General features: G+C 37.6%; 2 protein-coding genes across 2 annotated transcripts; one reads left to right on the top strand and one right to left on the bottom strand.

Annotated features, from left to right (window-relative positions):
• Window positions 1-292: 292 nt before the first annotated feature.
• On the bottom strand, window positions 293-3,502 carry lgals2b (lectin, galactoside-binding, soluble, 2b). The gene is made up of 4 exons (XM_051895949.1): window positions 3,372-3,502; window positions 2,037-2,116; window positions 1,447-1,615; window positions 293-557 (listed from the first exon to the last, which is right to left on the bottom strand). The coding sequence occupies exons 1-4, from the start codon at window positions 3,372-3,374 to the stop codon at window positions 411-413; spliced, it is 399 nt and encodes a 132-aa protein (XP_051751909.1). The 5' UTR covers window positions 3,375-3,502; the 3' UTR covers window positions 293-410.
• A 1,565-nt stretch (window positions 3,503-5,067) lies between these two features.
• On the top strand, window positions 5,068-10,984 carry kynu (kynureninase). Its single transcript, XM_051895916.1, has 13 exons — window positions 5,068-5,437; window positions 5,561-5,681; window positions 6,596-6,678; window positions 6,931-6,992; window positions 7,075-7,146; window positions 7,269-7,343; window positions 7,421-7,567; window positions 7,719-7,817; window positions 7,953-8,026; window positions 8,123-8,175; window positions 8,433-8,518; window positions 10,369-10,599; window positions 10,699-10,984. The coding sequence occupies exons 1-13, from the start codon at window positions 5,284-5,286 to the stop codon at window positions 10,816-10,818; spliced, it is 1,377 nt and encodes a 458-aa protein (XP_051751876.1). The 5' UTR covers window positions 5,068-5,283; the 3' UTR covers window positions 10,819-10,984.
• Window positions 10,985-13,640: the final 2,656 nt, after the last annotated feature.

Consider the following 13,640-nt stretch of genomic DNA (forward strand, 5'->3'; position numbering starts at 1 on the left):
CTTTTTCGACTGAAGAAAGAAAGACATGAACATCTTGGATGACATGGGGGTGAGTAAATTATCAGGAAATGTTAATTCTGAAGCGAACTAATCCTTTAAATGATTCTCTGAATCAAGGAGCTTTCTGACAGATATGAACTCAGAGTGATAGAGCTTTCTCATCTGGCAAATCAACATTTCAGATTCTATTCACAAGTGTATATGTATATATAAGACTAGATTTATGACCATTGTAGGAGAGTCATTCATCTCAAACTGCTCAAACCCAAAGAACACTCAGAAGAACAGCGAGTCCTTTCACATTCTGTCAGTGGATTTATTTGACACTTTCTTTGGTACATTTAGTGAACACAGAAGCTGGTGAAGAACACACTGAAGACCGGAGCCACAGATGAACGAGAGCGTCCTGCTCATTTGACCTTAATGCTGATGATCTTGACGTCTCCCTTCACGTGCATGTGTTTGAAAACATCATCGCCAAAGCGGTTCGGGAAGCTCATCATGGTGCCTTCTGGGAGCTTGACGTAGAAGGTGTCGTTGTTGAAGGTGATGGTCAGCTGTTGGAGGAGAGACACAGTGAGACTGAGACTGAATGTCCAGTTTTTGAAATGTGAGTTTTGGGAAGCTAAAGCATGTGATGACAGCATCATTCACCCTCAAACTTCTGACCGGTGGGCGGTTTATTGCATACATAGTTAAAAAGTGCAAAGGGTAACGCTTTATGACTCATTGTGTCATGAGTTTCGATAATCTGTCAACTTACTAAATCCAGGAAACTAATGTAGATACTCACTGCAGAACTGGTCAAAGAACAGGCAGATAAAGGTTCAGGTTTGATCTACATCTATAGAAACTTGAAGAAAGCTTCATCTGAGCCAGTATCGGTGTGTATCAGCGTATCGAGCTTGAACACTGAGTGTTGTGCACGGCTGACGTGAAATAACAGAATACTGATTCTTCATTAATGAATAACTACACAGGAACAAATGAGTAATGCATTATTAACACTCTAGTAACTACTATTAACCAACAAGAAACTCTGATTAATGAATTAGTAATAATAGTGCTCAGTTGAAGGTGGCAGTTCACTATTAGTCAAAAAAGGCCAGAAGAACACTGTGATTATTAAATGCTGTAAACCTGTATAAGTTGGTGAAACTCAAAAAAAAAAAAAAAAAAAAAAAATTGAGTGCCTCAAAATCAAACAACTGGCAGATTTTTATTTTGTACTACTCAAACATTTCAATTGTTCTTAACTTGAAATCTTTAAGTACACTCATACGTTTAACTTCAAATGATCATGTATAATGTAAACATTTCTATAAGCATCACTGTTCTGCTGGTCTCATCACTGTAAATTATTTTGATGAGAAAGCGTACGTTGTCATGACTTATTGATCATATTATTTTTACAGTGAGTTGGGTCAGAGGTCAGAGGTCACTCACCTTGAACTCTTCGCCATGCTGGAAGGGGAAACACTGTTCACGGTGTTCGGAGCCCCATCCGCCCTGTTTGGAGTTACACACGATGGTGTTGGTGTCTCCATGCTCGTTAAAGCGAGGGTTGAAGTGAAGGGCGATTGCGTCTGTGTCGTGACCGATGTTGACGGAGAACCTGAGGACAGAGACACGCGTTTGAGGATGTTTTTATGACCTTTAGCTCTTTTCCAAAACCTAGAGATGAACTGCTATAACAAAAATACGCTCTGAAAACATTCTGCTAACGTTCCCATTACGTTATGAAAACACTATTTCTGAATGTTCTCTGAAAATGTCCAGTTTTTTAAATATTTTTTTCTTGGTTATGTGAACGTTAAGGGAACATTCAATTTTGCAAACATTATCTGAACGTTCTGAAACAAGTAGAAACATTTAAAAAACGTCCAACTGAAATGTTTCAGAAGAAAAACGTTCCAAGAACGATGTATAAATAACGTTTGTGCTAATGTTTTGAGAACATTATTAAAGAGCAGATAACCTTGAACGAACGTTTTTTTTAACGTTCCTGAAGTGTTTCCTATTAGTTGGATACGTACGATGTACAGCCGGCTTTGATCTTCCCAGAGATCTTCATCTCCATCCCGGCCTTGAAGCTCATGTCTTTTAAGGTGAACACCTGTTAGATATGGAGGAAAACACCATGAATGACGAAGTCATTAGTCTGCGCTTTACATTCTGCAAATTAAATTCAGACAGCGATATAACTGACACAACGTTGCGAGGGTCCGTGCCATTTTTGTCTTTCTTTAGAGTGATAATGAATCTGTCGAATTACTGTTTAACCTGCAATTCCCAACGCCGTCGATAAGAGGAACAGAATGTGTTATCTGAGGGGCCAAACCCAACGTTAATAATAAACCTCAGATAATAAAGTCATAAAGATGTGAACAGGAAGATACAGAGCAAACATTTGATCTAAAGCAGCTCAGGGTTACAAAAGTGCTGTGAGACGACACACAGACCCACAATTGCACAATTAACACTGATCGTGAGAAAGGGAAATGGTGGAGAATTTGAGGAAAATGAAACAACAGCTAGTTTGGATATGCACCACATTTTGGTCATTATTATTATTCTATAGATGGATATTGCAGAATAAGTGTATATGTTGCGACGGATTCAGTTTGGTGCACCATATATATTCAGACAACTGTCTAGTTTTGTTTCCTCTTTTGTCATATTTAGACACATTTTGGCCCAAATGTTGGGGATTTTAGTTTTCAAAAGCATATAAATGTTAATCCTGCAAAAAAAGGAATGTTAGTTATGATTCACTAAAAATTTTCTTCACAGTGTCACAGTCATAATCATGATAATCTGTGTAATGTTCCTCTTTGAAAGTGAAACTTTGAATGCTGTAGAAACTTTGGGATTCCTCTTCTCGAAGTCCACTGAATGTCCACATAACAGCAGGTCAGTTTAAAGAGTTTGATTGTATATCTGCATCTGTCCGAGCCCCACCCTGACCCTCACACACCTGACCGTCCGTCTGTCCATCTGAAACTCTCTGACCGCTCAGATCTGCATATACTCATTTGTAGGAACTCTGACTGATTCAGCCGGACAGTTTGAGGAAAAGTATTCTGCAGCCATTTTTGTTTGCCTTTAAGGTAATAATTAGCATGTCGTATTAAGCCTTGACAAATTAATTGCCCATTCTGGATTATTTCATGTGAATTTCTTAAAGAATTCACTTCATGTTTCATTTTTGCAATCACAGTGAGATTCAGAGGAAACAGTGATATCATCAGTTCATTCTGTTGATTCAACAACCAACAGTCAGAGAGCATATGACACACATAATATAATAATATAATATAATATATAATATAATATAATATAATATAATTCAGGAAAGTGATGTCTCTTACCATCTTGTTGTGTTGGTGGAGCTGCAGCTGTGTGTCTCTTTCACCTGCCGCCCCTCATTATAAACCCAGGAGGCGGATCTCTGGAACTCCGTCCAATAGGAAGAGAGCGGAGCGGTGAGACTTAACCAATCACACTCAAGTGACTATGGTACACTGTCTCTGTCTCTTCAATCTCTGGTACACTGACCCAGAGCAGCGTGATAGCATCACATTTAACAGTGCTCATATCTGTATATATACAACGTGTGTTATGAATATTTCTGTGGGAAGTGACACGTTCAGATATCAGTTTTGATTCAGCTGATGGAGACTGTCATCCAGAAACATTCAACAAGAGTAAATGAAGTGTTAAACTCTATTACTATTCAAGGAACATTATCATTATACATCTGTTCAATTGCAAAAAAAAAATAAATAAAAAAATTGCGTAAAGTTTGTGTAATCCATAAATCATGGAAAGAAGAAAAATAACTACAAAATCAAATAAATTCTTATCTAGAAACTTTAATATTGTCAATGTACATTTTCACGTCAGTCAACAAAACCATAAAGTTGGGGTTTCCTATTAGAATACTTGCATTTATAAATGTGAAATTTGGTCAAAAATATGAGTAAATAAATGGAAACATTTTTCAGAACAACCAATGAAGCCAAAAAGTATTTTCATTGATCAGTTTCTGAACTTACTCCACAATATAACAGAATAAGCAATGCCAAAATAAGTGTGTTTTCCTGATAGTTACTACAGAAAATACAGTTTATATTTATACTTGTAAATAATGATTAGTATTTTTATCATTTTTATTTTTCACACTGCAGGATTATTTACAATAACCAGTGAAGACAAAAAAAGACAAATCTTGATTGTTGAGTCGTTGTTTCAGATTTTCTCGAGTTTTGATTGTGGTGAGCTGGTTTTGTTCAGTGTTTCTACATGAGTGTGTTTCTCACGGTCAGTCACAGTCCTGGTCATTCATCTGGACGTAATGAAATCTCTCACCCTCTGATCGACACACTGAACACGCCTGCGGTCTGGATATGAGGGAATGAATATCATCTGCGATCAATAACAGTGAATCCTCATGGACTTCATCTGCAGACGCTCTGAGTTCCTCTGAATGTTCACAGACGGGTACGTGTGAGGACAATCATGCTCACATTCATCATTTATATGAACTGTGTCTTTAAGACACGACCGCTTGATTTGTGTATTTATGGAGGCTTGTTATTTAGGCCATATTATGCTCTTTTACAAAGTCTTGTTGTTTTTGGGCTCCACTAGAACAGGTTTTCCTGCTTGAATGTTGATTATTTTCCTCATATTCTCCATTGTTCAGCTCCTCTCTTCCCAGTCTGTCAGTAACGCTCTGTTTAGTTCCTGTCTCTATGAAGCCCCTCCTTCTGAAAAGCACAATGTGCTCTGATTGGTCGGCTGGAGCAGTGTGTTGTGATTGGTCAAGCGCTTCGAGCGTGAATTGTTCACAATAATATGCATTTAGAAAACAGGTGAATTTCATTTCATCCCAACTTTAATGTGACATATAGGCTCTGATCAAAAGACATTCATTCATTCATTCATTCATCTACTTTAATAGTTAAATCCAGATGAACTGTGAACTGTTGAGCAAGTCTGTGTCATCAGTTCTGGGTAGTTATTCTGAAAGCAGAAGTGAGTCCATGTGCAGAGGAAGAATCATGAACTAAAGCGTCAGGAAGTGTTTGTCTTATGAGAGCCATGCAGCACCGCAGGAAATGATGCGGGTCTCTAGTAATCATTAGCTCAGGCCAGGAGTGTTTACTCAAGGGTCAAAGTGCAGAGTGAAGGTCAATCTGAGTCTCTGCGGCTGAGGGTCGTGTATAGCAGGATATTCCAGGTTGATCCAGACTGATTGATCTGAATCCGGATCTGATCATGGAGAGCCCGCAGCAGATGATCACGAGGGTCTCGCAGGAGCTGGACTGCAGCCCCACGTCACTCAGGCTGGCAGAACATCTGGACCGGCACGACCCGCTCCGACACCTGCGGCAGGAGTTCCTCATGCCCAGAGTATCAGACCTGCCTCCGGGTGAGAGGATCAGACTCACAAAACACACTTCAGCTCGTTTTATGAGCAGAGTTATCAGTCATCATGTCATGATGGAGTATTCGCTCAGATTCATATATCATCTGATCTCTCGTCTGTTTTTAGCGGATCTGACACTTGTTGACGGTTCTGAGGATTGTGTTTATTTTGCTGGGAATTCACTTGGTCTCCAGCCGAAAAACACCAAAAAATACATTGATGAGGAGCTGGAGAAATGGGCCAAAACGTGAGTCGCCTGTCATGAGTTATCAGCTGATAAACGCTGAATCACTTTCATTTAAATAGAACATAAACAAATACAGTGAAATATATTACAGGCTTTAGAATGCTGTTTTGGTGACTATTTTAAAAAAAAATAATTTCTATATTTATTGCCTTGTACATTTTTACTCTAAATCAAGAGGTAATTTTAGTTTAAATTACTTTTTTTTATATTATATTATATTATATTATATTATATTATATTATATTATATTATATTATATTATACATTTCAGGCTTACTATTTTGGTGACTATATTTTTAAAAGCATAATTTCTATATTTATTGTCTTGTTAAATAAAATATACATTTTTGCTGTAAATCATAAGATATTTTACTTTAAATTACCTTTTATATATGTATTTATTTATTTATTTATTATTTTGTTTTATATTTTATATTTATATTTCAGGCTTTAGGATGTCAATTCAGTGACTATATTTTTTATACATTTTATTTTTTAAAGCATAATTTCTGTATTTAGTGTTTATTTATCATTTCTTGTTAAATAAAATATTATTTTTTACAATAAATCATATATATTTATTAATTAAATATTATTATTTTATTTTAATTTTTTATTGTTTACTTTTATTTATTTATTTTTTTTTATTTTACAGAAAAGCATATTCATTGTTTTATTGAACATTTTCAGAATGGGTTATAAGGTCATTTATTTTTCAAAAATAACATTTTTCACTTTCAGGTAACTGGTTTTAACTGAAGCAATTTTTTTCTTTTTCCATTATTATTATTATTTTTTTTTAATGTAAAACTGTAGAAAATTAATAAAACCAAATCACAGATATATTCTGAAATGTTCTTCCACCGTTTGAAGAAAATCCCATAAATCCTACAGTAACCACGTGTTGTTTCCAGAGGCGTCCATGGCCACACGGAGGGGTCGCGACCTTGGGCCTGGGCCGAAGAGACCATCGAGGGTTTGATGGCCAAGATTGTGGGTAATTTAGAGCTTCTTAACTGAGAGTTTCTTAGTTATTTCAGTTTGCTCAATATCATCCAGTGTTAGAATGTGGCTGATAAATGGGGAGTATTTGCTTTTCATATCTGTGTATCTGTGGAATGTGAGTGACATACGTTTATCTCTAGACATAATGTGGGAAGTTCTGTCAAGGTAAACAGGGTAAAGAGAGGACTTTACCCCCTCATTTAATCACTGGAGCTTCTGATTTAGCCAAACTATCTTTAAACAGGTGCTAAACCTGAGGAAGTGGCTCTGATGAACGGACTGACTGTCAATCTGCATCTTCTCATGGTAAAAAACAATAACATTTGCAAATATTTTGTCTGTGTATTGATTTTTCAACAATACTCTCCTCTTTTTATGATCCTCTCAGCTTTCCTTCTACAAACCGACTCCAAAACGCCATAAAATTCTTCTGGAGGAGAAGGCCTTTCCGTCAGATCACGTATGTGTTTCTTTAACCTCACAAACGACAAACTCACATTCAGACTAAGAGATCGAAGCAACGAGTGTGAAAAATCATCAATAACACTGTAAAAGCAGCGTGTTTGTGTGTGAATCTTGCAGTACGCCATTGAATCTCAGATCCAGCTGAGAGGAATGGATGTGGCGGACAGCATGCTGATCATCAAACCCCGACAGGTAATGACATCACGGCCGGTCTGTATGATGTCATGCTGACGGAGGAGCTCTGTGACCGTGTCGATCGGCTGTTTCAGGGTGAAGACACTATAAGGACGGAGGACATCGTGTCCGTCATCGAGCAGGAGGGCGACACCATCGCTCTGGTCATGCTCAGTGGCGTTCAGTATTACACCGGTCAGCTGTTCGACATGGAGACCATCACTAGAGCAGGACACGCCAAGGTGAATCAGTCATGTGATGCACATTATATTACACTGACATGCCACATTCACTTTCTTTTACTGTAAGTGTCACATATTGGCTCACATACATGTCCACATCTAACGTTCAGAATGTGTGTGTGTGTGTGTGTGTGTGTGTGTGTGTGTTCAGGGGTGTGTAGTAGGGTTTGATTGTGCACACGCCGTAGGAAACGCAGAACTGCGACTTCACGACTGGAACGTGGATTTTGCGTGCTGGTGCTCCTATAAGGTCAGTGTTGTGTTCTGTTGTTGTGTTTATGGACTTTCCATGTGAAATGTCAATGCTTTCGTATATTTATTGTATTTGTGTTGAATATATGAAGCCTCCCATGATGCATCAGAGTTAGTGGTGTGTTTTATTCAGTATGTGAATTCAGGGGCCGGTGGTCTGGCAGGTGCATATATCCATGAGAAACACGCTCACAGCATCAGACCCGCGTGAGTATAACACTGCTGCTCGACAACACACGCTTACAGATGAAATAAAGTGACGCTAACGCAGTGTGTGTGTGTGTGTGTGTGTGTGTGTCTCAGACTGATGGGCTGGTGGGGACACGACCTGAAGACCAGATTCCTCATGAACAACGGTATGAGAATCACTTCATTACTAACACAAGTTGATCATGTTCACTGTAAGTTAGGAGAGATTGTGGGAGCTCACAGCCTGCTCTCTGCTGACATCCTGTGGACACAGATGTAGTTGCATTACACACTGACACTGAAGCAGCTGTATGTGTTGATATATACACTATATACTTTTTTTTTAGCAAAAGTCAGTCCCAGCATACATGCAGTGTGAATATTTTTATACATTTCTGAAGTGTGTGAATACATATTCCTGCAGAAATGGAGCTTCAGCCTGGTGTTAATGGATTTCGTCTTTCCAATCAGCCCATCTTACTGGTGTGCCCCCTACAGGCCAGTCTAGAGGTCAGACATCTCTCAGCACACTCACAGAAACAATACAGCATACTGACAACCATCACGCAACGTACTGAAAACCATCATGCAACGTTCTGACAACCATCATACAATGATGGTTAAGAAAACATCATAAAACATACTGACAACCAACATGCAACTCACTGACAACATCATGAAAAAAGTACTGAAAACCATCATGCAACATACTGAAACCATAATACAATGTACTGACAACCATCATGCAATGCACTGAAACCATAATTCATGAGTTCATATAATTAAACACAATAAGAGTTATGCGTATTTGGCGTGTGGTCCGGGGGGAGGGATCCGAGCTCGGAAATTTTGGCCCGAACCCAGAGTACTCCTCCAGTTGTGGTAAAAGTAGATAGAACTAGAAGTGAGGAGATGGGGTGGAGGAGGGATGCTGATGAACTGTCAAACGGACAGAGGTAAGTCTGCTGTATTTATACCTCTTGTCATTGGTTTGCATTGATTAACTGAATGCTCTCCACCTGAGCTAATTAGGTTAATTATCTGCACCTGTTCCTCCCAAACTTTGTTAATAAAATATCATTAAAACATACTGACAACCAACATGCAACTTACTGACAACATCATGCAAAAAAGTATGGAGAACCATATTACAACATACTGAAAACCATCATGCAACATACTGACAACCATTATGCAACGTACTGACAACCATAATACAACGTACTGACAACCATCATGCAACGTACTGACAACCATTATGCAACATACTGACAACCATCATGCAACATACTGACAACCATAATACAACGTACTGACAACCATAATGCAACGTACTGACAACCATCATGCAACGTACTGACAACCATTATGCAACATACTGACAACCATAATACAACGTACTGACAACCATCATACGATGTACTGACAACCATAATACAACATACTGACAACCATTATGCAACATACTGACAACCATAATACAATGTACTGACAACCATAATGCAACGTACTGACAACCATCATGCAACGTACTGACAACCATCTGACAACCATCATGCAACGTACTGACAACCATCATGCAACGTACTGACAACCATAATACAACATACTGACAACCATTATGCAACGTACTGACAACCATAATACAACGTACTGACAACCATCAAAATAAAGTGAAACTGAATGTATAAACTCATATACCCAGTTTCACAGAGAAGGCTTAACTCTAGGCAGAGAGTAAAAATCATGTTTGAGCTGTTTAAACTGAAAGCACTTGCACTGATAAATGTCAGTGTCATTTGTCTCAACACCCACACCAGTAATGTTTTTTTTTTTTTTCTAGGGCATGTTTATAGAAGCTAAATGCCCTAACTGAACTAAGGCCTAATCCTGACTTAATCTAAGCCCTGTCTGTGAAACCAGCCCATAATATCCCACTGTAAGACCGACACTCCTGATAAGACTCATAAAAACAGCCTCCATGCACTAAAACAATAAACTCACTAATCTGAAGAAAAGATCATGAAGGACACAGAAATCCGTCTGTCTAATCCTGACTCCTCACCCATCCTGACCCCCTCTCCTTTCCTTTCTCCCGGATTGAAGGTTCATATTCCACATATGATGCATTTTGTGCGTCTATTGTGTGCTCTCTTTCATTTTAAAAGTGCGATTGGTAAAATGGTCTCAATTATCACAAATTAAGTGAACTTTACAGAAGCTCAGGTAGTGTCGTCGGGCCAGTGGGTGTTCCTTACACCATCAAGAAAGTATATACTGATGAATCTGATCATAATTCATGCAGATAAAGTATTTTTTATTATGTCATTCTTTTGTAAATATGATTTTCTGGTGTCCAGATTTTCAATAAGACGACGATGAAGGATCTGAGGAGGAAGTCGGTGCTGCTGACGGGGTATCTGGAGTATCTGATCAGACATTACTACACCAAAGACGAGTCGAACCCTGATAAAGCCTCCGTTCACATCATCACGCCCTCTGACCCCGAGCAGAGAGGCTGTCAGCTGTCTCTGTCCTTCTCTCGTCCAATCAGAGCCGTGTTTCAGGAGCTGGAGAAGAGAGGAGTCGTGGTGCGTATCACTTCATTTCAGACTCTTACACTCTTAGAGCTGTGATTTCACACACCTGTTGAGCGGGAGGGTGTAAGTGTGTGTGTGTGTGTGTTTCAGTGTGACATGCGAGAGCCCAGCGTGCTGCGAGTCGCTCCGGTGCCGCTCTACAACTCCTTCACTGATGTTCACCGCTTCATCAGCGTTCTGGGATCAGCTCTGAGCGCCGCCGGAGTTTAACGCTGACGCTCCGCTCCTATTGGTGCCACAACAGGTTTAGAGTGTTTTTATTGGCTGCTGTTACTCTGAGAAGCTGCTCATTAACATGACGAGTCTGTGTTCATTACTGACCAGTCAGTTTTATATGTGAATGTTTGCAAATGGCCAATAAACATTTGTCTTTTCACGTCTGCCTCTGTTCTGAGGGGTTTCAAAGGATTTTGTGCAACAATATCTCATGTAGAGTCATGAGAAATACACATAACAAAGAAAAACATTTTTAAAAAACTGTACATTATGAACATTCAGAAAAAATGTTTTCATAACATAATGGGAACGATACCTTTTTGTTAGCTGGGAAATCTTAATATATATAGTTTGTGTAGTCTATGTAAAAAATAGACTTAATATGCACGCTGAAATCAGTCTTCATTCATCACAAACATTAAGGTCAAATGGTTTGTTTTTTTTAATGATATTAAAATTTTATCCGATGATATGGATACAGCGAATTATTATTTCCATTTTATGGCCGATAACTAATAACTAGCCAATTAAAGTTCTATACTATATACTAATATACTAACCTAAAATCAAAGTCAATTTAGACATCTCAACATTAATGAAAAGTATGAAAAATGGAGATTAATTTCTCAAATCTGAAATGTTAAACTATTAGTGTTTTTAAAGGGTTTTAAAGGGTTAGTTCACCCCAAAGTGTAATTTCTGTCATTAATTACTCTCCCTCATGTCGTTCCACACCCGTAAGACCTTCTCTCATCTTCAGAACACAAATTAAGATATTTTTGATGAAATCTGAGAGGTTTATGACTCGTCCATAGACAGCAATATAATCAACACTTTCAAGGTCCAGAAAGGTACTAAAGACATCATTAAAACAGTCATGTGACTGCAGTGGCCATATACCTTTTGGATTTCATCAAAAATATCTTAATTTGTGTTATGAAGATGAACGAAGGTCTTACGGGTGTGGAACAACATGAGGGTGAGAAATTAATAACCCTTTAACTTTAAGGGAACACTCCACTTTTTTTGAAAATAGGCTCATTTTCATTTTCCGTCGGTCTTAGTACACGATATAACTACAGAAGATCAAGTTTTAAATAGGAAAAATATTGAAACTCTTTGGTCATTTTTGAGCAAAATGCTAACGGTCTAATCAGATTCAATGAACTATGCTAAGCTATGCTAAAAGTGGTACAGAAAATGGTAAAACTCAACTGTTTAACTCTAGGGGAGTGTTCCTTTAAGGGAGCGTTTGATGCTGACATAGTCAAACAATATCAACGTCCAGGAGCAGCAGGATTATGTTCAGTGCAGTAAAACTATGAAACCTAAACAAGCAGCAGTGTCTTTTCACGGTAAAACAATCATTCGTACTTTGCACTGGAGTGAGTTATTCATTCATAAAACGACCCCTTGCTGGGAAAATGTGTCCTGTTTGTTGAGGGACGTTTGTCTTCAGAAGATTCATTAAACCCGAGAGTCTCTTCAGATGATTTGAATGCTTTATTTGACTCTGAATGAATGCTGATGAACTTTAATTCGAGCTCAGTTGCTCACGCTGCTCTGTTCTTCTCAGTCGATCGGCATGAGAGAAGCTCGTCAGATTCAGGGCAGTTTCTCTTATGCAATGCTAGTATTTGTTTTGCATGTGTTCGGATATCATTAAGAAGATCATTTACCGTGTCTTACACACATCTGTCTCTGCAAATGTTTGCTAAACAGGTTTTATGGTCTTGTAATGCAGGAACTTTGACTCATTTATGCCTTTTATTTGTTTAAGTTCATTTAAGTTCCGTATCCGCGTTAGTCAAAACTGACCTTCAGCATGAGCCCAGCTAACAAAAATATTCTAAGAAAGTTTGGCTAACATTTCCATTAAGTTTCTGAATGTTCAAAACGTCCAGTGTTTTTTTATTTTTTATTAATGTGAACGTTAAAGGAACGTTCCATTGTATCATTCTTCACACATTTTGGGAACGTTACTTTTGAATGTTCTCTGAACGTTCTGAAACAAGTAGAAACATTTAAAAAACGTTAGACAAACTAAATGTTTCAGGTAAAAACGCTCCATGAATCATGTATAAATAATGTTTTTTGTGTTTTAAGAACATTATTAAAAACCAGATAACTTTGAACGAATGTTCTATTAATGTTACTGGAAGAATGTTTGTTCATAACTTTGAGAGAACCTTGAGAGAACGTTCTGAGAATGTTCCCTGTTCGCTTCACATTCACATTATTGCACTTTTTTTAATCAACTTTAATTAGAACTCATCATAAAAAGATTTGTAATGCACATTTTTCAATTCAGTTTCACAATGTTTGCATCATAACTAGTGTTTCAGTGACCTTTGACCTCACGCTGTTCACTTTTAACCTGCAATATGAAGGTAAAATAGATGTTTTTAAGTCACTGTAATTTAATTTATTATAGTTAGTAACTAAAACAAAACCATAAAAAATATTAATGGGGAGGTGACTGTTAATAACTTGAAATAAAATAAACGTAAACTGAAATAAAATATGAAAAAATAAATATTTTATTTCAGTTAGCAAGGAAACATTTTATGTACAACAAAAGCTAAAACTGAAATTATATAGACATATTAAAAAATAATAATAATATTGACAAAAACACTGAACAAAATTACTACAACTTTAACTAAAATTAATATGAAAACAGAAAACATAAAAATAAATTCTACAATCGTGTCCAAAAGTGACGTTCGGAGGCGATGTTTGTTTTTAATGACCCTACAAGTTCCATTAAACCATCAAAATATGGGGAAAATATTACATATTTTTTTAAATATTTT

This window comes from Ctenopharyngodon idella, chromosome 6, assembly GCF_019924925.1.
Source record: "Ctenopharyngodon idella isolate HZGC_01 chromosome 6, HZGC01, whole genome shotgun sequence".
Classification (NCBI taxonomy): domain Eukaryota; kingdom Metazoa; phylum Chordata; class Actinopteri; order Cypriniformes; family Xenocyprididae; genus Ctenopharyngodon; species Ctenopharyngodon idella.

Excerpts from the sequence above, each read along its gene's own strand:
- kynu (XM_051895916.1), top strand. The coding sequence starts at position 5,284 with ATGGAGAGCCCGCAGCAGATGATCACGAGGGTCTCGCAGGAGCTGGAC. Across the intron at positions 6,679-6,930 it reads TTTGATGGCCAAGATTGTGG|GTGCTAAACCTGAGGAAGTG; the intron begins GTAATTTAGAGC and ends ATCTTTAAACAG. Across the intron at positions 7,568-7,718 it reads CTAGAGCAGGACACGCCAAG|GGGTGTGTAGTAGGGTTTGA; the intron begins GTGAATCAGTCA and ends GTGTGTGTTCAG.
- lgals2b (XM_051895949.1), bottom strand. Across the intron at positions 1,616-2,036 it reads ATCAAAGCCGGCTGTACATC|GTTCTCCGTCAACATCGGTC; the intron begins GTACGTATCCAA and ends CTCTGTCCTCAG. Across the intron at positions 558-1,446 it reads AGCATGGCGAAGAGTTCAAG|CTGACCATCACCTTCAACAA; the intron begins GTGAGTGACCTC and ends CTCCTCCAACAG.